The 23,479-nt window shown below is 40.4% G+C and overlaps 1 protein-coding gene across 3 annotated transcripts in view; it reads right to left on the minus strand.

The window, feature by feature from the left end:
- Nucleotides 1-23,479, minus strand: part of CTPS2 (CTP synthase 2) — an 81,763-nt gene that overhangs the window by 49,584 nt on the left and 8,700 nt on the right. For all 3 annotated transcript variants that reach the window (XM_063342344.1, XM_063342323.1, XM_063342334.1), the window contains exons 6-13: nucleotides 22,582-22,665; nucleotides 19,219-19,299; nucleotides 15,228-15,379; nucleotides 14,837-14,969; nucleotides 9,193-9,281; nucleotides 8,027-8,121; nucleotides 7,111-7,173; nucleotides 6,441-6,484 (exon numbers count right to left, since the gene is read on the minus strand). In XM_063342344.1, coding sequence (XP_063198414.1) covers nucleotides 6,441-6,484; nucleotides 7,111-7,173; nucleotides 8,027-8,121; nucleotides 9,193-9,281; nucleotides 14,837-14,969; nucleotides 15,228-15,379; nucleotides 19,219-19,299; nucleotides 22,582-22,665 — 741 coding nt within the window. The remainder of the gene's footprint in view (nucleotides 1-6,440; nucleotides 6,485-7,110; nucleotides 7,174-8,026; nucleotides 8,122-9,192; nucleotides 9,282-14,836; nucleotides 14,970-15,227; nucleotides 15,380-19,218; nucleotides 19,300-22,581; nucleotides 22,666-23,479) is intronic.

The raw sequence follows: 23,479 nt of genomic DNA on the forward strand, positions 1-23,479 counted from the left end.
GAGCCTGGTGTTCGTGTACATTATATGTACACTTAAACCCACGGATTGGTTACGATTTTAAAACATACAGAATAAAGACTTGACATATAACTGTGTCTTGTATTGTGTTTCCTGCACATTCGCTAGCCACACTTTCCAGCTAAGCTGCCTCACAATTAGTTCAAACTACCGGTTTCTATTTCACGCTACATTTGAGGATGTGTTGTTTAATAAACCCTGCTTTACCTGAGCTATTATTTTGACCTCTAGAGCACTTCAAATCAAATGGTTTCTAAAACACACAAAAGGAAAGCTGTATCATGCCATTTGAGGAGTGTCCCCTGGTGTATACTATCCAATACTCCTCCCGGTTCAGTTTCATCATTCACACAAGACAATGCTTCCACACAGTAAAAAGGTTCAAATTTTCAAAACGTAAAGTTCTTATTTTCAACAATGATGTAACAATGCTAAGTATGAGGACTGTACCATTACGTGTTCATTTTAAATTGCATTTACACAAGTATGTACTTTTTTGGTTATGACTCTTGTAAATGGGACTACATAAGCATATATAGGAACTGAGTGATTGCCATTGCAATTAAAACATTCATTACATTTATCTGGTGCAGTTTTAACCTTCTCATTGCATGATTCCCTGTGACATACGTACTTTCACACATGTAATCCACGGGCATTATTATTTAATTTAGGAGGAAATTAGTGAAAAAGAAGAGAAATGAGAAGAACGGAAATTTTGAGAAAAAGTAATTCAGTGGATTAGCCACTAATCCTACGAGAGAACTCTGGAATTTTAGACTGAATTTTAACACCAACGTCATCCATTATCCTGACAAATCAGATCTCAGAGTTACTTAAAGACTTAAAGACTCAACTTAATTGCAAAGCCTACCAAGTGCATTCAGGATCCCATACTACAGTGGTTCCTATCCCTGAATTTCCCCCCCATGAAATCAGGAATAAAGTACTCCACACCAGTGATGCGGTAACAGAAGCCTCAAAAATTATGATATTTAAACACGATATGAATGTTCTAACAAGCTCCCGGGCCATTCTTTTACACGAAGCCTTCAGTTGTTAAAATGTGTTATGCTTCTTGCAAGGAAAGAAAATTATAATATTTACCACTTTTTTCTCATTTATGAAAAACGTAATTCTAAATTAACTAAAATATGCTTTGATTTCAAAACTAAATATACTTCACACACATTTGCTTACTAAGCAATGTTAGCTATTTTACACACATAAGTAAAACCACAGAATTTTAAGAGGTGCTTTTGCATAAGTGGGACATACGTTCCTTTTCACCTCTTAGACAACCTTAGAAATTTTTTAATTCAATCAGGTTACGGACATCCTGAATAGGAAAAGCTGGCATCCAGAAACAAGTATGTTGTAAGAGTGTCACCTACTGGCAAAATCTGTTCATGCACAATTTCTTGAGTTCATAGAAAATGCACTTATTTTACCCAGCACAATATCTAAAGTTTCATGATCCTACACGAGATGCAATAGGTCATAAAGAACAACAGTCACAATTAAACTCAGCCTTTTTAAATTTAAAAAAAAAGAGAAGTGTGTTAAAATTATTTCTGGAAAGAGTCATCTTTTTTCCTGGAACAGTATTAGATGCAGTTGCAATAAATTTGACAGAGAACATAATTAAGAGGCTCATCCAAAAAAAAAAATAAAGGTAAGTTTAATAGTAGAGGAAGACTAGAGAGGTGGAACAAAACAAATAACTCTTTTGCCATCCAAGGAATCCAGTTCATCAGCAGTTCACAGACTACACAGTTTCCCTTGAAAGGAGTTAATTTTAGAATTATCGTTTGCAACAGAAAACTCATACTAAGCACTACTCTGAAGCACATGCATTACTTTTCCGAACAGTTATCTTCCTGCAAATAACAATAGTAATTTTCCTATCATTATTTTCCAAAAGGCTAGAAAGTAAAGTAGAAAGCTTAAGAAGATATAATGGGAACACGACCTCCAAATATTCAACCAAGATGTGATCAAGAACATGAGGGACTGTGATCAGTGCTCGTGCACCGCCCTCACTTTCCCTACTGAAATCAAACCTGTGTTAAAGAAGAATTGAAGCCAAAACCTTAAGGTGGTATTTTGACAGTGTAAATGGTATGGTCTGGTGAATACAGATAATTGTCATGTAAGAGGTTTGCGGGTTTTTTTTAGATTCAGAGTACACATTTTTAATTTAAGCCAAAATGAAAATATCTAATAGCAACTTCAAATCTATCAAACACAGCTTATAATCATAGAATCATAGAAGCATAGGGTTGGAAGGGACCTCTGGAGATCATCTAGTCCAACCCCCCTGCCAGAGCAGGGTCACCCACAGCAGGTTACACAAGAACGCGTCCAGGCGGGTTTGGAATGTCTCCAGAGACGGAGACTCCACCACCTCTCTGGGCAGCCTGTGCCAGGGCTCTGCCACCCTCAAAGGAAAGAAGTTCCTCCTCATGCTTAGGTGGAACTTCCTATGGTCAACTTTGTGCCCATTACCTCTTGTCCTGTCGCTGGGCACCACTGAAAAGAGCCTGTCCCCATCCTCCTGACACCCACCCTTTAAGTATTTGTAAGTGTTGATAAGGTCCCCCCTCAGTCATCTTTTTTCCAGACTGAAGAGACACAAATCCTTCAGCCTTTCTTCATAAGAGAGGTGTTCCAGTCCCCTCATCATCTTGGTAGCCCTTTGCTGTACCCTCTCCAGCAGTTCCCTGTCCTTCTTGAACCTGGGAGCCCAGAGCTGGACACAGTACTCCAGGTGCAGCCTCACCAGGGCAGAGTAGAGGGGGAGGATGACCTCCCTCGACCTGCTGGCCCCACTCTTCTTGATGCACCCCAGGATGCCATTGGCCTTCTTGGCCAAATCACAGCTTATTAATATTTTCAAATTCTAGGTCCCATTTCCTTTAAGTTTTCATCATAAATATTCAGCTTTAGGAATTTCTTTTTCCCTACAGCATTTTCAATACACAATTTTGGCTGTTTGACATTATTAAGTCATTAACTTCCATTTTTTGTTTGAAGAGACTACTATTTTTCCCGAGGTATTTGAAATCTTAACTCTACAATACTTGAAGTCATTTACTGCCAATACAATTGATATCAATATTCCCTCAAATAAGCAATACAGGGTTACACGGGGTTTTCCTCCTATATAAAATTACTCATGGGTGCTTTTGCAGAACCCACGTTGAGCAACATTGTTGTAGTGATACTTAGTAGAAATAGGTGAATAGATAAAATGAAACATATTCAGCATTGCAAGCAACTCTCTAAGTTTGCACGTTTAGTTGTGCATTCATTATTGTTCAAAACAGAACAAGTCACAATAGCCTCACAAAAACCTTATTTTAATTGAGAGACAGCTGTCAGTCATATAATTCCTCATTATTTCCGCCACCTGTTTTTCCTTTGGAAGCCTAATTCTGAGTGACATGATTACTTGAAAATCTCAGGTTTTATTTCTAATAAAAAAGGTGCAAAATTTCCATAGATGCAGATAAAAGGGAATCAAAGTAGACCAAGATATTTCATTGTGCTTCAGTGAGTACAGTTGAGTATTTGAACATTCAGCAAATTAAGAAGGGATGCAAGTAGCTGCATATTTTATGGTTGCCCCTGAGTTCCCCTGCCAAACTACATATTTGAACTTCTGTCTTTTCTCCTTTTTCTTAAAAATAAAAGGAAATAGAACTACTGCCTCACCAGTGCCTTTCTTCTCCCTCTTCAGTCTCCAAAGGAGCAGGAACCAAAAGAAAAGCACACTGCTTTGCTCGTAAGTTAGCACTCAGTTGAACCACACAGAGGCATCGCAAGATATTATCAGTGCTGATAGGGTGTTCCCAATTAACCTTCTTGGGCAATGAAACTTCTACATCAGGTAGTTCACAAGCTTTACCAATCTGCTTCTCTTCCTATCATTTTTATTTATTTGTTATTATATAGAATATCTAAACACTTTTTAGCACAAGATGGACTCTGCTAAAGCGGATTATTTAGCAGTTATAATTACTGATAGTGCAAATTTCCCCCTTGGAATGATTTACATCTGTTTCTCGCACAGAATTGAGATGTCAAAGATCAGATTAAGATGCTGAAATATGACTGGTAATAACCAATTTCAGAACCTCAACGCAGCTCAGAACAAAAGAATATCCATTATATGTACTGTAAGCACACTGCTTCAATTGTAAACACTGTATTAATCTTCTATGACACATACATTAACTCCATTATTTCCTTAATTTTATGTCCACGTAATTTTCTCTTTAACATATATACCTTACTTGCCCTTGAATGCAAACTGCAAATCAGTCAGTTAATTACTTGTGGAATAAAATTTTGTCCCAGATATATTGTACCAATACACACCACAGTTTCTGTAATAGAAGAAACCGCTGGTAGGGTTGCAGCAGACAAGCATCCATGTTCCTGACCAGCTAAGTGTTGAGCTCTGCATCAGAGCCAGCTACTGTGAACAACCTTTAGAATAATGGTCAAGGAAGGTGATTCTGCTGCTCTACTCCCATCTCATGAGACCCCACCTGGAGTACTGCGTTCAGCTCTGGAGTCCCCAACATAAGAAGGACATAAACCTGCTGGAGCAAGTCCAGCGAAGGGACACAAAGATGATCAGAGGGCTGGAGCACCTCTCCTATGAAGACAGGCTGAGAGAGTTGGGGTTGTTCAGCCTGGAGAAGAGAAGGCTCCAGGGAGACCTTAAAGCAGCCTTCCAGTACCTAACGGGGACCCACAGGAAAGGTGGGGAGGGACTCTTTGTCAGGGACTGCAATGATAAGACACAGGGTAATGGTTTTAAACTGAAAGAGGGTAGATTTAGATTAGATATTAGGAAGAAACTCTTTACTGTGAGGGTGGTGAGGCACTGGCACAGGTTACCCAGAGAAGCTGTGGATGCCCCATCCCTAGAAGTGTTCAAGGCCAGGCTGGATGGGGCTTTGAGCAGCCTGGTCTAGTGGGAGGTGTCCCTGCCCATGGCAGGGGGGTTGGAACGAAATGATCTTCAAGGTCCCTTTTAGCTCTAACCATTCTAGGATTCTACGAAACCAGCAGTTCCAAAGGGTGTCTCACCCTCTCCTGATGATCTGACTACATCCTGAAAAGGTACCTGAGGTGACTAGCTGAAATGCAGTCAGGGGAAGTTAAATAAAACTCACACTAAAAACCCTTAGAAACAAAGATGACCCAGAATCAGTCTTCTGTACTATCCCTTGTTTCCCAAAAAATTTAGAGTAAGCTTTCAACGTCTTCCACCATCTTCCACATTTTACAACATACTGCTATTATGAAATTGACCCCTCCAGAGAAAGAGTACGTCTTCACATACAGTTGAAGGGTGAAGGAAGAGACCTCTTACAATGTCAAACCCACAAATTTGATGCCAAATGCAAAGTTTACCTTTGTTCATCTGAGGACATTTCCAACTGCCACCAAGTTTTAGCAGGTCTCACACCGAAACTCTGAAGGTATCTAATTTACCTTCAAAAGTTCACAGTAGATCATCTCTCCTATGCATATAAACAACCTTGACAAAGAGGTCAAAGACTTTACAAACCTCCTATTTGCATGTTTTGGCTAAGCAAATGAGGAAAAAAATATTTTATTTACAAATCCCAACAAAACTCTTTTGAAGGAAATTGATATGGAAACAGTGAGTCACTATGAGCAGCCCACTTAACTTATCACTACAACAGATGTATACATCTTACGCCATCTCACACGTAGTTTTCTGTTCCTTTTCATTTTCTTAAAAACCTTCTCTTACTGATCATTTTTAAGTTTTACTATTATGACAATGTGACACTATACTCTCCTAAACTAGGACATGCCTGGAAGAACTCCATTCTAAAATTCTACCATTGGCATATGATACAGAGAATCCTGTCACATCTACAGCATTGAAATTTTTCTCAAAAGGAGGACTGTGAGATACATGGGGGAGGAGGGGTGTATTGGTTATTTATACTATTTATATAAAGGAAAAACAAGAATTTTTCAACAGCTTTCCATATAACCCTTATTTTTTATATAAATTTATATTTTGATAATAGCTCTGTGCTACGCTTTCCAGCTTCCCTTTATATTTTATTCTCTTGTAAAGCCAACCTAATCATTATTGTCTACTCCCAGAATCAGTCTACAGCAAAGGAAACTATTAGAAAAATTACAAATATAAAGCTAAGGCAAATCACAAAAGTGAGCAAATGACAGCAAGGGACTATTAAAAGAAAACACCTTTTTAAACAACAATTAATAGGGACAGCGGACACCCCTTCACCTCTTTTACCATGTAAAAATATATAGAGACCTTAATGTACACACAGGGAACTCCCTTTTTAGCAAAAGATCTATGTTCACGAAACATATGCAGGAAAAAAATCAGTACTTACAACAGGTTTTTTTGTGTCTGGGTCAAATTCTGTAGAATTTGCATCTGAAACAGGAGTTCAAAACAAACACAGTACATTTCCATTGTTCTACCTGCACTATAAACTCATCATAACAGTTCTGTTAAATTTTAGGGCTTGTCTGCATTAAAGCTACAATCTTGTATGTTGAAGCACATACTGCACCACTTTTGAAGCAACCACAGGAAGCCTATGACCTCCGTCACACAGGCTCCCTTTCCTACTTCCAAAACCCTTTTCCTCTCAGCTCTTAGTGATAGAAATTCATTGGTGAGCTAAATCGCTTCATACTACTACTGCAATGGCTATGGTTTGGCTACTACAATTAATGAAAGCAAGTGTGAAAACCACTTCTTGCTTTTTACTCCTCACCACCTGCATGCTCCAGAAAGAGATGACAGAGGTGAACTGTAGGCACACTTTCTCCTATGCTGCTTAGATCAAGAAGCAAGTTTCAAGCAATCTGCATAATAAGAGTTCCTACTCCTTTGTACAAAAAGGTAGCACAGGGTGCTTAGCTGAAAATGATCATGTTGCAAGTACCTAATGATTATAGGCTCTATATAATAGTTCTAATAATAGATACACATTTCACATGTAGAATAAAATTTCTTCTAAGCAAATCATATTCACACAGTCATACTGAGCTTACCTTTCCAATTCAAACAGTTTCTTGCAAATTCCACAACTGCTAATTGCATTCCCAGGCAAACTCCTAGGAGAGAAAACAAACCCCCCAGAATTTAACAGGACAAAGAGCGGCACTGACAAAGTACTTGCTGTTCTGTCTTAAACTTGACTGCTTAGAAATCTTGGTACCCAGTGTATATACACAGACTTACGAAAAACATAAACCAAAAATGGCTAATGTAAACCAAAAAAACTCACTCTTCAAACTTGGCACACTGTAAGTACATGTGACACAATTATGTGCTTTAAGCCCTTTCAAAAAATTTTTTTCCTGCCATCTATTTTACCAATAAAAAATAAAGACAAACAGAAGCTGAAAACCTATGTATCCAGATGCAAATTTTGCTTTGGCAACTAGTCACAGTAGTCACTTATAAAATTGTAGGAAATGGGAAGTAAGAACCAAAGCTTTGGAGGCACTTAAACAAACAGCACTTAGCTTGTAGGCCAGATGGCATCTTTAGATTTTGCCATAATAAAATATACCAGTAAATCAACAAAAATTATTTAATATAGTAAATGTGTCCAAAGACACCTATGTTCTCTACACACTGATTAGTGTCTATAACGATCCTGATTTAATTACAATGTAAAGCAAAGACTCTCACAGAAAATGTGAATATAGCAAATAAAACCTTTGAAGTAGGGACAGTCTTTTTCTTCCTTCCTTATACAGCAGATGTAGTACATGACTATGACCCTGGACATTATTTACAAGGCAAATATTCACAACAGCATAGGTACTCCCCTAAGAAAAGATCCTTCCCTAGTGTGTGCTCTTTGTGGTTTTTTTTTTTAAATCAAATCAATTAGCTTGCTTTTATTTAGCTTGCTATGCACCTCCAAACCACAATAATTTCTGACTCTAAGGATCTTACCAAGAAAAGGTTTTTTCTTTGTCCTTGCCCAGGAGATAGCTTGGAGTTTGCCTTCTGTTCCCCTAATTCCAAACCCTCCTGGGACCAGAATGCCACTGTAATGACAGCCATATATAAAGCAACCAACAGTTAGAATCAAACCAGCAAAGGAAGTCCATACAAATTGAAGAAAGACATTTTAGGTTATAACAAAGCAAGCCCAATGCACAAAAGGCATGTTTTGTATGGCCATTCAGGATACACATAATTTAACTCTAAATTTGGAGATTTGTCTCATCTAGAATCATAGAATTGTTTGGGTTGGAAAGGACCTTAAAGATCATCTAGTCCCAACCCCCCTGCCATGGGCAGGGACACCTCCCACTAGCTCAGGTTGATCAGAGCCCCATCCAGCCTGGCCTTGAAAACTTCCAGGGATGGGGCTTCCACCACCTCTCTGGGCAACCTGTTCCAGTGTCTCACCACCCTCATGGTGAAGAACTTATTCCTAATGTCCAGTCTGAATCGACCCATCTCTAGTTTTAATCCATTCCCTCTAGTACTACCATTACCTGACATCCTAAAAAGTCCCTCACCTACCCACCACGATTCTTATCTGACCAACCTCATGCTTCACAGTGAAATTCCTACTGCTTAAATACGTATTGCTTAAATAAACTAGCTAAATATCCACTACTCTAGGATCGTAACACAAAAAACTTTATGTCTACTAAGTAATACTGAAGAAATTAATGCATTTTGACAACAAACAACATCCTCTTACAAATACAAAATCCTGCCAATGATTCTTAAGAGACATTTGCAGTGTCACCAGCATTTACTAAGCTTTTGTCTAACTACCTTTCACTATGATGCATGTTGACAAAGAAAAATCTTTGACAACTGACCTGCACTGTAAAGAAAGCCTCGCTATCAAAAAAAACCCAAACCCAAAACAAACCAAACAACTGCAACCTGTCTAAAGAGATTAAAGCAGAGTTTGAGGATATAGGTTGATACTATAATTTGCTAAGTCTGGAGCTTGTCGCGAACCATGTACATCTATCCCTTTATGTAAGTAACGGAAGTTTGGATACACTGAGAAATGATTTACCAAAACATTTTTCATCACATGAAATAAATATCACAGAATGCATTTGGGATACAGAATACCCAATGCCACTTACTCTGCTTTGCACAGTTTCTGCCATGCCTGGTGATACTTCACTGAGTTCTCCGCTTCTGTAGAACGTTCAAGTTCTGTTGAATCTATATACTAATAAAAAGATATGCATAAAATAGTCATTTCTTCCACAGAAAGAGCAGCATACACTATATAACCAACTTTTTAATAGCACTAAGACAAACCTATTAGAGTTTTCAGTGAATTTCCCAATAAACCCATAACAACATCACCGAAGACCCAGTATTTGCTCTGAAACCCCAGTGCCTGCCCTAGTTGCAGTAACGCGCGCCCCTCCCTTTGCGCATAGCTCTGAAGCTCTGTCTGCGCCTCCAGTCCTCATTTTGCTACCCTCCAGGTAATGCTCCATAGCTGCGTACCCAGATTTTCTTCCTGTGGAAATCAGAGCACCAATCAAGGGGTGGTGCTGACCTTATCTCATCCAAATGATACGCAGCCAGGGTGTTAACTTTCCTAGCTGTTGCATGCCACAGTTTATCTAATCTTATCACAGACTGGATAAACCTGCATTGTCTAGCCTATGAGAAAGGCATTCCTGGGGACTGACGTGAAAGCACCAGCTGTAGAGGGAGAAGCAGACTCATTATCTATGTATTATTACTAGAAATACTGCATTAGAAACTCTACTGTCATTAATAAGCATGGCTCCTGAGGTACCACTAGAGCAAATGAGTGAGGTGGCTATGTACGGCACTCGGGACACAAAAGATCAGAGTCTGATTCTTGGTTTTGCCAGTCTTTCTCAGAGTAACATAATTAATAGTGTCCTGCTGTAGAGTCCATACCCCATAAAAACGAGATCACCTGAAATGACAGAACTCATTTATGTACAGAGAAACGAAACCATCAAGAAGATTGCTGAAAGTTTTCCAGATAGGATTGCATTCTAGCAAGCATTTTCTACTTTTTCCACACTCCAGAAGGCATCAAAAATACAACATAAAAATAACTACTCATGACTACTAAAAGCACACTTTATCATGCTGGGAGGTTGGAGAGAGAAACTAATTACAGTTGAAGTTAATTGTGGTTTCCTTGCCAAACATGTTGAGCCAGCACATTTATCACTTCAAGCAGCACCAACATTTCACAATTCAGAGATGTGGATGCTAGGTTATGAGCTGGATGCCACATACAATATTAAGCAGTTCCTTCAGAACATGGGATTATACGGAGAGCCTTTGGACAAAAACACTAAAAAGGAGGTTAGCACATGCAGGTAAGTACAGTAGGAGCCCTTGTCTGTTAACATTTCAGCACCGTGCTGGAACTCCAGCAGTCATCAATTCACTTGCTCATTAATGCAAAAGCTCCACCGAACTCAAGACTGGCTGCACACAAAGCTAACCACGTATTTGCAAACCTGGTGCCTTTCACTTTTTTGCTAAAAGCAAAGTTATTTTACACATCATAAAATTTACCCACTATGTAGCTGCCTGTATAAAACACTATTTAAAGTGACAGAGTCATGTAGGTCAGAAAGGGCCCTGGGAGGTCTTGGGAGGTACCTAGAGATACTTTTTAGCAGTGAACGCAATATATAAGTTCTTCAGTATGTAGGAAAATATTTCCTCTTATTAAACATGAAGTTATTTTGTTTTCTTGAGTGGTTCCCTAGCTGTTTTACATGATTGGTAGCAACCAGTTCTTTGTCTCTATACTATTGAACATTCAGCATATCTTACAGAGGACAAGAGTAGAAGGACACTAAGATAAGCAGTTTCTGGGTTTTTTGCTTTTCTCTTGATAGGAACTGCCTCTTCCCCCTCCCTCCCCAGAGACTAAATCAACCCACTTCTCTCAGTAAAGAAGCCCTACAGAAAAAACAGTTCAGATTTGCTTTTGTTTGTGCATCTCTGCATGTCTTCCCTACTTGAAAATGTTCTGGGATGAAATCAACAATGAGAAGCAAAACATGAAGGATTTGCAGCTGACTGATGTGCCTGACAAGCAGCAGAACGATACTGTGAGAAAACAACAGGGTGATTTCAGAGCCCACAACAGCACAAGCCACAGTGAAAAGTACATTCTACGCCATCACAAGCTGCTGCAACTACTGCACCATCTGAATAGTTCATCAGAACCACGCAGCGATGGGAGGGTGCAAAACATAATTGGTTATCTTGGTACAGGGCTAGTCACCTCCTTCACCAAGTCACTGGAAAGAAAACACCTGAGGCGATAAATTCCTGGTGACCTGTGTTCTCAACCAAACATTAGTATGTTATCAGGTTTTTGATGTAAGAAATTCCTTCTTTAGTACTCGGTGTTCATGGTTTAGGGAATTCACCATCTTCTCCCAGAAGATATTTAAAATATCACTGTGTATTGGGTCTGGCTGAGATGGAGTTAATTTTTCTCATAGCAGCCCTCATAGTGCTGAGCTTTGTATTGGTAGCTAGAAAGGTGTTGATAACACACCAGTGTTTTGGCTACTGCTCAGCAGCACCAAGACTGCCTCTCCAACATTGACTACTCCCACACCCAGTAGGCTGAGGGTGGGCAACATCTTAGGAGGGGACATAGCCAGGACAGCTGAGCCAACCTGACCAAAGGGATATTCCATGCCATATGATATCTCTCAGCAATAAAAGCTAAGGGAAGGAGGGTATGTGTGTGTGTGGGGGTGCATTCATTATTATGACATTTGTCTTCTAGAGTAACTACTACATGCAGTGAAGCCCTGCTTCCCAGGAAGTGTCTGGATATCGTCTGCTGATGAGAAATAGAGAATAAATATTTGATTTTCCTTCACTTCCATGCACAGCCTTTGCTTTTGCATTATTAAACTGCCTTTATCTTGACCCATGAGTATTTTTACATCTTGTTTTCTCCCCGCCCTGTCCTGCTGAGGAGGGGAGTGATAGAGCAGCTTGGTGGGCACCTCGTGTCCAGCCAACGTCAACTCACCACAGTCCTTTTTGGCGCCTAACATAGGGCATGAGGAATTCAAGATAAGGATGGTAATTTGGAGAAGTAATGGGCAAAACATGGACTGAATTTTGTTAGAGAGTGAAGAGAGGAATGATTGTGGGGAATTTCTGTTGTAATTGCAGTGAAGGGATGAGGGGTGGATTGTATGTAAATCGTCCACTTTCATTCAGTGTTGTGATGATGTTGTTTTGATTGTGGTGTGCGGAATTCTTTTTTTTTGATGTGAGTGAAGATTGTGTGATGAATGTGGATTTTAATGATAATTCTTAAATATGTGATTTACAGAGGCGAGGGGTGGAGTGCATTGGGTTTGTATGGCAAGGTTTTGATAGTGGGGGGGCTACAGGGGTGGCTTCTGTGAGAAGCTGCTAGAAGCTTGCCCTATGTCTGACAGAGCCAACACCAACTGGCTCCAAGACGGACCCACCGCTGGCCAAAGCTGAGCCTATCAGCGACACTGGTAGCAGCTCTGTGATAAAATATTTAAGAGGAAAAAAAAACCTGTTGCGGAACAGCAGCCAGGAGAGAGGAGTGAGAATGTGTGAGAGAAACAGCCCTGCAGACACCGAGGCCAGTGAAGAAGGTGGAGGAGGTGCTCCAGGCCCAGAGCAGAGCACTGCAGCCCGTGGTGAAGACCATGGTGAAGCAGGCTGTTCCCCTGCAGCCCGTAGAGGTCCATGGTAGAGCAGATAACCACCTGCACCCCATGGAAGACCCCATGCAGGGCAGGTGGATGCACCCAAAGGAGGCTGTGACCCCATAGAGAGCCTGTGCCTGGAGCAGGCTCCCGGCAAGACCTGTGGACCCATGGAGAGAGGAGCCCACACTGGAGCAGGTTTGCTGGCAGGACTTGTGACCCTGCGGGGGACCCACGCTGGTGCAGCTTGTTCCTGAAGGACTGCACCCTGTGGAAGAGACCCACGCTGGAGCAGCTCATGAAGAACTGCAGCGCGTGGGAAGGACCTGCATTGGAGAAGTTCATGGAGGACTGCCTCCCATGGGAGGGACCCCATGCTGGAGCAGGGGAAGAGTGTGGGGAGTCCTCCCTCTGAGGAGGAAGGAACAGCAGAGACAATGTGTGATGAATTGACCACAACCCCCATTCCCCATCCCCCTGCACTGCTCAAGGGAAGGAGGCAGAGAAAATCATGAGTGTGACTGAGCCCGGGAAGAAGGAAGGGATGGGGGAAGGTCTTTTTAAGATTTGGGTTTATTTCTCATTACTGTACTCTCATTTGATCGGCAGTAAATTAAGTTAATTTCACCATGTCAAGTCTGTTTTGCCTGTAACTGTCATTGGCGGGTGATCTTTCCCTGTCCTTATTTCAACCCAAGAGCCTTTTGTTATATTTTCCCTCTCCTGCCCAGCTGAGAAGGGGGAGTGATAGAGCAGCTTGGTGAGCACCTGGTGTCCAGTCAGGGTCAACCCGCCACACACGGTAAACAGGACTCCCATGTATTCATTACTCTGTGCTTCATTAAAAAGGTATATATGCAACCCTGGTTGTTCTAGGTGGTCCCATTGCTTCTTTCTGGGGTAGACAGACTGAGGCAACAGAATGGTGGCTATGTCTTTGGCCTGCTGCCTTTAGCAACCTGTTAAGTCATCCTGGACATTAATGACCTTTCTTGTCAAGAAGTGGTTAATTCCAGTGAGAAGCTTTCTAGAGCTGAGTGAAACCAGCCTGCTTTCCTTGCACAAGCACTATCTAAGCAACCCATGCATAGCTTTTGACACACTGAAATTTTCACTCCAGTATCTTCTGGTTTTTATATCATGAAAAAGAGAATGATCAAGAAAGGTCACAGGGTTCAGCAATTTTCAGCGCATAAACACACAAACTTACTTCAATCAGAGACAGGCAGAGACCAAAACCTACTGAGTGCAGTACAGCCTGCAACGGACCACTTTGATCAGTTTATCTTATATCATTTAATGAATCGCTCTAAAGGAGCGTGTTGCTGCTGATACTTTGTGAACATTTATTACTCTCTTGATACTACATGTTGCTAAAATGTCCTCTGTACCCATTAAGTGATAATAATACACACTTCCACACTGTTCCTCTGCCCCAGGCTTGCCATCCCTAGAAACTGACAGTTCCACCAGTGAGAAAGCTGATTAATAGTTTTTCCCCCTGTAGTTCAACTTTCTATTCTCATTAAAATGAGACAAATTAGATTCCTAGATAGTCCTTTATTTGAGGAACTACTGTCTTGGAGAAACTAAGTTCATGGCTTAACTCTGCTATCATTGGAATCCTACTGAAAATAAATTGGATGGGTCTCAGAATATCAACTGAAATGAAGAGCAACAGCTTCTGGCACCAGATTTTAAAAAGAAAGTAAACTGCTTTCCAATTTACCTATTTTCTCCTGTCTTTAAGCACGATAAGCAATCTCATAAGAACAAGTGAAACCTACCTTTGATAGTAAATATAAATTTGCAGGTAAAGTCTGCCTTTGCGTCAGATTCTGTTTTGGGTAATTGCAGCATTTCTTTCAGATAAGTTTAGTTCCAAATAAAATAAATAAATCTGTAAAAGCTGCTTTAAAAAAATGAGATGACAGTCTGTATTTATCTGCATGATTCATTTTCTAATTTCCACATGAATTAAAACTGCCTCGCATGACAGAAACTAGTAGAATATATTCAAAATATTCCTGAAAGCAAAATCCAGAAACATCCTCACCATTAAATCCAGTTTGTGATTAATTGCCAGCGCAGAGTGTTCCAGAGCCTTGAAGACAGATGCATAGCAATCACTTAGTTTTGTGTACTTGCCAACGAGAGCTATGGAACACACCTTCAACAGCCTTTCGTATCTGACAAAAACAAGGTTTTTGATTATTACACCAATTTTCACAAAGAAAACATTTTAACAGTGTTTGATTTTTCTTTAACTTAACTTCACAAAACATGCTCTAAAATCTCAAAGCTGACAATGTTTTTAAATCCAGACCATTCCCAAGTGTTGATCAGCAGCATGCTACTGAACCCAGTCCAGTTTGGTGACTTCACAGCAGCTAAAAACCCACATTGAATTAAAACACTTCTAGAAAAAGCAGCGGGAGTTAGAATACCTGTCAGCCATTTTCTTCCATTTCATTAGAAGATCGCTTGGCTGGTCATCAATAGGCAAATTCAACCTCTGTTTAAAATACTTAATGATGCCTTGCTCCTCCAACAGGATTGGTACTCGGTAAGTGGAAGAAACATCATGGATAAATATCACCTAACAAAAAAAAGCATAATGTAAAAGGCTTACCTAAATATTTTTCATAGGAAATATACATTCTATTTTTAGTATACTACATGCGTTTTTTATTCAACATACATTCTAATTTTTAAATACTTCTCTTTTGAATAAGCAGGGTAGCAAAGCCCATATTTAAGGCTCCACTAAATCTACAAGGAAGAAGATACCCAAAAGGTAAAAATGGGCTTCGCTTCTACATCACACAATCATGCAAAAATAGCTCATCAAGCCTATCAACGCATCAGTTTTAATACAAACATCTGGCCCCAAAAGCAGTCATGCTTGCTAACACTTCTTTCTCCTCACAAACTTGAAGAATATTAATTGGGAAAGAAAGAACACAAACGGAATCTAACAAAACAGACCCAATTGGGTTCTGATAAAGTCTCCTGAAGGAATTTTCTTAATGAATTAGGTTATGTAATTAATTAATGAGCATAGTCCATTCAAGGACCATTTAGTTAAGAACACATTTATAATCTGCATCCAAGCTGCTGGCAGTTAAGTTCACTGCACTTGGCTTACATGAGACTGCAGAGTTCAGAAACCTGAGCACAAGCGTTCTCTTCCCTGATACACGAGAAGTAAAGGATACTCGCTTAGTTATCCTTGAGTTACTTCTGTTCATCACCTAAGTATGTACACATGCGTGCTGCCCCATGCCTCTCTGCATGCCCATTCAACAGCAAAAATAGGGGAACCACAGCCCTCCTACAGTAGGAATAAGGCTTACCCAACTGTTCTTTCAAACTTGGCTACTACCATCCTAAGGATATAGCATTAAGAAAGAATCACCAGCTGCTCTAGGTTACAGCCATGCTGACCATGGAAACAGTTATAATCCTGAAATAAGCTGAAGACACTGCTTTTGTTTTGGTGGTAAATACACTGAAGTGAGGAGGGTGGACTCACTTGATAAAAGCGAATTAAAAAAAAAATCCACTTAGAGGAAGTCTGTGGACAAAACAGCATGTGGTCTTCATGGACTAGTTGTGACAGTCCTGGAAACCATTTCCAGGCACATAAAAGACAAGAAAATCATCAGGAGTAGTCAGCATGGATTCACCAAAGGGAGGTCCACACTTGACCAACTCAATAAACTTCTATGATGAAGTGACTGGCCTGGCAGATGAAAGAAGAGCAGTGGATGTTGTCTACCTGGACTTCATGAAGTGACACTGTCTCCTGTAAGATCCTCATAGACAACCTGTTCACGTATGGGCAGGATGAGCAGACAGTGAGGAAAACTAGAGGAATAGCCAGGCCTAGAGGGTGATGATGAGCAGCACAAAGTCTAGCTGAAAGCCAGTAACTGGCAGAGTACCCCAGGGGTCAGTACTGGGCCCAGTCCTGTTTAACATCTTAACTAATAATGTGGATGATGGGGGAGAACATACCTTTAGCAAGTTTTCAGACGCCACCAAAGTGGCAGGAGTGGCTGATATGCCAGAGGATCATGCTGCCACCACGAGAAATGGTCTGACGGGAACCTCATGAACAAGAAGTGCAAAGTCCTGCACCTGGGGAGGAACAACCCCACACACCAATATATGCTGGAGGCCACCCAGCTGGAAAGCAGCTTGGCAGAAAAGGACCTGGGTGTCCTGTTGGACACCAAGTTAAACATGAGCCAAGCAAGGGTATCCTGGACTGCATTAGGAGGGGTGTTGCCAGCAAGTCAAGGGAGGTGATCCTTACCCTCTACCCAGCACCAGTGAGGCCACACCTGGAATACTGAGTCCAGTTCTGGACTCCCCAGTACAAGAGAGACATGGACATATTGGAAACAGTCCACGGCCCACAAAGGGCCATGAAGATGATTAAGGGACTGGAACATCTCTCCTATGAGTAAAAGCTGAGAGAGATGGGACTGTTCAGCTTGGAGAAGGCTCGGGGGTGGAAAAATCTCATCAATGTATAGAAATACCTGAGAGAAGGGTGCAAAGAAGATGGAGACAGGATCTCTTCAGTGGTGCCCAGGGACAGGACAAGAGGCAACAAGCACAAACTGTTCCTCTGAACATCAGAAACCACCTTTTCACTGTGAAGGTGACCAAGCCCAGGCACAGGTTGCCCAGGGAGGTTGTGGAGTCTCCATCTTTGGAGATATTCAAAAGCTGCCTGAATAATTGCCCTGGGCAAGTGGCTCTAGGTGGCCCTGCCTGAGCAGGGCGGTTGAACCAGATGACCTCCCTTCAAATGTCAACTATTCTGTGATTCTATGACAGCAAATAAATGGGAAAGGTGGACTGAAAAGATTGACCTCCTCAAGACCGTAAACCACCATTCTAGACACAAAACCTGTAGCTTCTTCTCTACTGGGACTGCACATAACTCCAGGAAGAAGACTGATGATGCCTCTAATCCTTCAGTTCACAACAAATCCAGGATCATTCTAGGGAATATATAGACATGTGGCCAGTGTCTTCCGAAATCCAGAAGTGCTTCATTAATTTTAAGACACACAGGGGACTTAAGAATGGCTTTGCGGAATTCTGATTAATAGAGTTACAAAAAGGAAATAAAAATAAAAAATAAGGCTGCAACACAGTATGGCACCTTGCAACATCCCAGTTCAGTCCACTGGGTCTAACCACCTATATTAGGCAACATACACCTATATTACACAATGCAGTGCTGTGAATAGACATTTGAGCTAGCCAGAAGAGCACAAGAAGAGTGCAGCACTCTGCCCGGGATCATATACTCAGCTTCTCATGAAAGCTATGACTGGTACAACTATTGAGCTTCTACTCTAAAGGGTAGAACTTTGGAAAAAAAAAAACGAAAAACAACAGTGCCATGAAGACAGCTCCCTCCCTGCCAGGGAGCTCTTGGGGAAGTTCAGTTACACGTAGGACTCTTGGTCCAGTTAAGACTGGCGTAATAACTGCAGCTGGAATCTGAGTATGTACATGTTTACACGTGGCCTGATACTGCCAGAAAAGCACAAACCATTTTCATTTGATTGAACTTCCAGTTGTTTCTCTCTGGCTGGAGAGGAACCACAAAGGTTTTTCCAGAAGCTAGCTCAAGGGTGTTGTCTTCCACGGATAGCAAGATGGAAGCAAGGGGGGGAAGTAATGGCCACACGGCCCTCTATGTCCTCGTCGGGAATCTTACTATAAAAAGCTTTTCCTTACACACTGCAGAGAGAGAGGTCAACAGTGACACGTATTTGAAATATAACATAACTGTTGGCATCTATTATCCCTTTAATATCATCCATTACATTGAAGAGTGAAATGCTCTCACTTGCGAAATATATTAAAGAACATTTGATTTATCAAAATTAGTATTCGAATAGCAATTAATCACAGAAACTATTAAGGCCAAAAATCACATGTGAATTATAAAAGGATATATAACTACACAGTAGATGTTCTAAACACGTTAAAATAGCCTATTACATACTATCACAGTAAGAGTGTTCATGTGGCTGTAATGATCTATGGACATAAGCAAAACCCCTAGCTTTAACCACACCGTGTTCACCCATTATTATAACCATCTGAGATGATTTATGGACAATAATCAACCACAGATTGAAACTGCACAGTTTTCTCAACTATGTATCGCAATTAACCATGCACTCAAAATCTATTCTTTTTGTTAATGACCATTTCACATAAAATTTGACATATAAGCTCCCAATATTTTTAAAGTGTTATAGTGTACACTACAGCAAGATAGAAATTGTAAAAACAATTACATATTAATGAAACTGTCTGAACTTGAAAACAGAAATGCTCAGAAATATTTGTATGCTTTCCCACGTGTTTAAATAATGACAAATAAAATACTGAAGTACTGACCTGCTCGGGCTCCACATGGCAAAACATGGAAATCTTTTCCTTCACTGCCATTTCTATAGGTTTTGCACTTCTGCAGACAATCTGTCATAACAGAAGGAAAAATCTTAAATGTTTACTAGGCAAACCAATAGAAAATCCTCAATACTGTTCATGGAGAAGGCACAAACAAATGTGCCTTTTTTTTTTCCTTTTTCCCCTCTTTTGGAGTTCTACAACATATCAGAGCTCACAAATATCTGCTAGCAAGGCAGAAGTAAATCAGTCACCTGCCTGTACTGACCCACTTTTATTAATCTTTCTTTGGCATTCTCTGCAATACTGCTTCCTCATGTTCTCCTTTGTAATACCCTTCACCTAAAGCCTAGCACCTCTGTAAGTACAAATGATATGATGAATCAAAAGAAATACTGTGATCTTATCAGCTAAATTTAGAGCAGTAATACTTGGCTTATATGCATGTTTTCTACTATTTCAGTACTTCAGCACTTCTTAATTTGCACATCATGATAAAAAGGAGGAGCCTGAAGATGAGAAAACTATTTCATAATTTTGTGGAGTTTTCCTGGTGCAATTATTCTGATATTATTTTGCTGACACATGTAAAACTTGGTAATTGTAGAAAATATTGATAATTTTTATCAATAAAGAAAATAAGCCCCTGATTTGGTGTTTGTTGGAAGGGGGTTTTTTTGCATCATGTAACTTCAGGCAACTAGCTCAAAATGCAGAACTGCTCTATCAACGTGCCTACTGATTACTCAGTCTACTATCTTCAGTTATTTTGAATCCTGAATGTATAACATGAAGTGGGATGATCCTGATAAAAGACTGATGAATTCTTTCCCATCTGTCTAGCAAATGCAACTACTTTATGCATTAAGACCTTTTTTGTTCAGAAACATGTAGCTGATCTTTGATCACCTTGCTAGAATGCAGTTTAGCTACACTGATATTGATGAAGATTAATTAACTTCCCCTACCCTTGCAAGAAATTCTAGAAAGAGAAAAACAATGCCAAGTATAAGGGAAAATTAGTGCATATTCTAATAATAAAAATAGAATTATGAAACAATTTGTACATTCTATTCAATTAAGCACAACTTATATTTAAAAATTGGGTACTGTTTGAAGACCTAATTCATAAACCTTGACAGTATAAGCACATGATTAAATCCACTTTGAAATCTATCATCCATCTTGCCGAGACAAATTTAAAGGTAATGGAGTCATAGAAATCAAAAACATCAGAGTCAGCATGAAAATACGAAGCTACAGTAACAGTGGCAGAGATGCATCTCAAAAAACCCAATACAAAGAAACAATTCAATCGAACAGGACAGCACTGACGAGCATATAATCAGATTTCAAAATGCTGTAACAGAGGCCATTAAATCTGCAGATACGGTGTATTCATTAAGCGCTTAGAACACCCCATGGAGAACAGAAAAGCTCTCGCACATAGACAGCTGAGACTGGCCCAGCACGCCGCCTCGGGGAAGCCTGGGACCAGAGAGCGAGGCAGCAGGTATTAAGCACAGGTCCAGCCAAATTTAGATGGGGCAGCCCGGCAGCACAGCTTATGAAGGAAGCCCTCCTGACTGCTCTTCCAGGAGCTTCCCCATGTGTTGATTTGGCCCTGGGCCCCTGCCCAAGAGAGGAACCATTTAGAGATTTTTCTTGAAGCAGTGCCCAAGCAACTTTACAACAGCGCCAAGAGGCTTTGCTCAGAGTATAATCTCTCTGTGCTTTAGTGGTCAACAGCAGCAGTTTGGGGGGAAAAAAAAAAAAAAAAAAAAGAGAAAAAAAATAAAATACTGTGCTTCTGGCAGTCCCAGAACTGCCCCAGGCAAGAGCTCAAGATGTGAGAAAGTGACTAGATTAGTCTGTTTTCCATTTATTACACACACATACACACACACACTTAACAGGCTTTTAAAAATTAATGGAGGGGAGGGGGGGGTGTCAGGCACTGGCAATTATCTTAAAGGCCTTCAAAAATCACATGCAACTTTCAATATGCAATTAGCATCTCAAGAGGGATTTTGAAATTTAGGCCCTGAAGCTTGGAATATACAGCAGCACTGCGCTAATAAAAGTCTTTCCCTCCACAAGCTGATTATAGTTAGCAGGTCACAAGAATTTGAAGCAACCTAACACATCCTTCACACATCCTATTTATAAAGCCACTAGTTTGTAGCTATAAACATGCTTTTTGATATATGTAAAATGCAAGAGTTCAAAAAAATCAGAAAGAAACACAACATACGATTGAGTTGTGTGACTGTCCTTTTGCAAATAATTTTTCCTTTTTGAGGATATAAATATTATACAGAAGCAGTGACTATTCTCACTGCTCTTTCATTTCTGAGAAGGGTTAGGAAGCTTTTTCTCCCAGTGGACTTTATAGGAATGGAAACTGCTCAACAGCTTCCAGAATCAGCTATGGAAAATATTTTTTGACTTAACAAGCAGCCTCACACAAAAGAGCAAAAACACCATTTTCTGTTCCTGAAGCAGACCTAGAAACAGAATGTGTTTTCAGCTGCACCAGCTGCAGCTCAGGAAGATATGAAGCATAAATTTAAACTGGGATTGTACTGGTATTTGAAGCTGTGCTGCCCTGGCTTAACTGCTATCAACACTTGACCAAGCAGGTTAACATCTGCAGTGGCAGACAGGTACCACAACAGGGAGCTGCAATCTACTTATGTCTCCTCTCTGCTCCCATGAAGTGGTGCCAGGGAGGCAAACGCTGCATCCACATAAGCACATACTCATTACCAGGGCACTGGGGAGAGAGAATGGAAGGAGCTGAGCATTTGTCATCATTTGCCAATTGGCACAAGGTGAAACTTGCTGGCTTTAGGTTCACTATACTATGCAGTGCAAGTCCAACACAAGAAAGAGATTGAGGAACCTTACTCTGAAGATTCACCCACATGTTTTATATTTCCAAACAGAAGTATTTTTAAAGGCTGTGCTTCAAAGGAAGGATTGTTTCTTTTTAATGATGCATAAAAAGAAATTTGTGAGAATGTTAGAAGCCAGACGCATTCTAGGTCTTCCCACAAAGTGAACTGAGACTAGATTATTTTTAGCAGTGCAGAATGATTCTTCTGCAAAGATCCCTTCAGAAGAAGAGCATAGCTACAGTCCCAAGATATTGCATGGAGTTAGTTGAATTAAGCTAACTTAGAGTAAATTTGAGTAATTTGATTTCTTGTGGCTTTAGTGAAGCAGTGCAGCATGCATGTTGCATATCTTCTAAAATTCTTGACTCTCATGGGAGACTAAGGCTTATACTTTGAACACAGGTTCACTAGTCGATGATGTCTAAATAAAAATCTGCATTTATTGACTCACCAAGTCTGGAGACAAGCCTAGACCCCTCAATGCTCGAACACTGTTCTGTGTTGGTTTTGTCTTCTGTTCACCAGTGGCATTAGGCTGGAAAGACATATTTTGAAAGCTCAAATTGCAATTAAAATCTACAAACAGAGCAATTACAGGTTAATGGAGAAAACTCATTGCAAGTAATAATGCTTGCAAGAAGCAAGCATATCCAAAAAGAGACACAATATGCCAGAAACAGAAATGGCACCGCTATTACTACATATATAAGAAGTTCTGTGAAGAAACCACACAGCCCTAACTCTGGTCAGGTTTATTTTGGTTTTTTTCTTACGCAGGAAAAGTTTCAATATAATTGACTCAGGCAGGAGCAGAATATTCCAAAAGCTGGATTTTCCTAATAAAAGGAGAATGTCCAACATAGCACAAAGCCTTCAGTGACTGTCCTTGAAAATAATCAGATGTAGTGAATAATTCTGTTCTCAAATACACAAAATTAACCCCACCGATTGCTGATTGATTTTCTAATCCATAGCTGCAGTGGTTAATAATTCTGTTTTTAATCTATACAAGGTGCAGTTATATCATCATTACCAACCTTTGCTTACCAGAATTTCCCCAATGAATACTTACCTCTTAAAATAATAAGAAAACCTCTTTGTGAAGTAGAATCTAAAGTCTGAATGGAAAAATACTTTTAGCCCTGTACAAAAAATTGTTATTGACTGGAAGACCACTGCACACCGCGGAGTAAGTGAACCCTAGCGTTCACCTGCGGATGCCCAGGCCTGTGCTGCGCAAATCCCTCGGCCGCAGGACAAGCCCCCCCAGCTCCGTGTACCGGAGGAGCCTGCGGGCAGCTCCCACCTGCCATTACAGGGGCGGCGTGGCCTTGCCTTTACCGAGGGAT

This window comes from Chroicocephalus ridibundus, chromosome 1 (assembly GCF_963924245.1).
Source record: "Chroicocephalus ridibundus chromosome 1, bChrRid1.1, whole genome shotgun sequence".
Taxonomy (NCBI): Eukaryota; Metazoa; Chordata; class Aves; order Charadriiformes; family Laridae; genus Chroicocephalus; species Chroicocephalus ridibundus.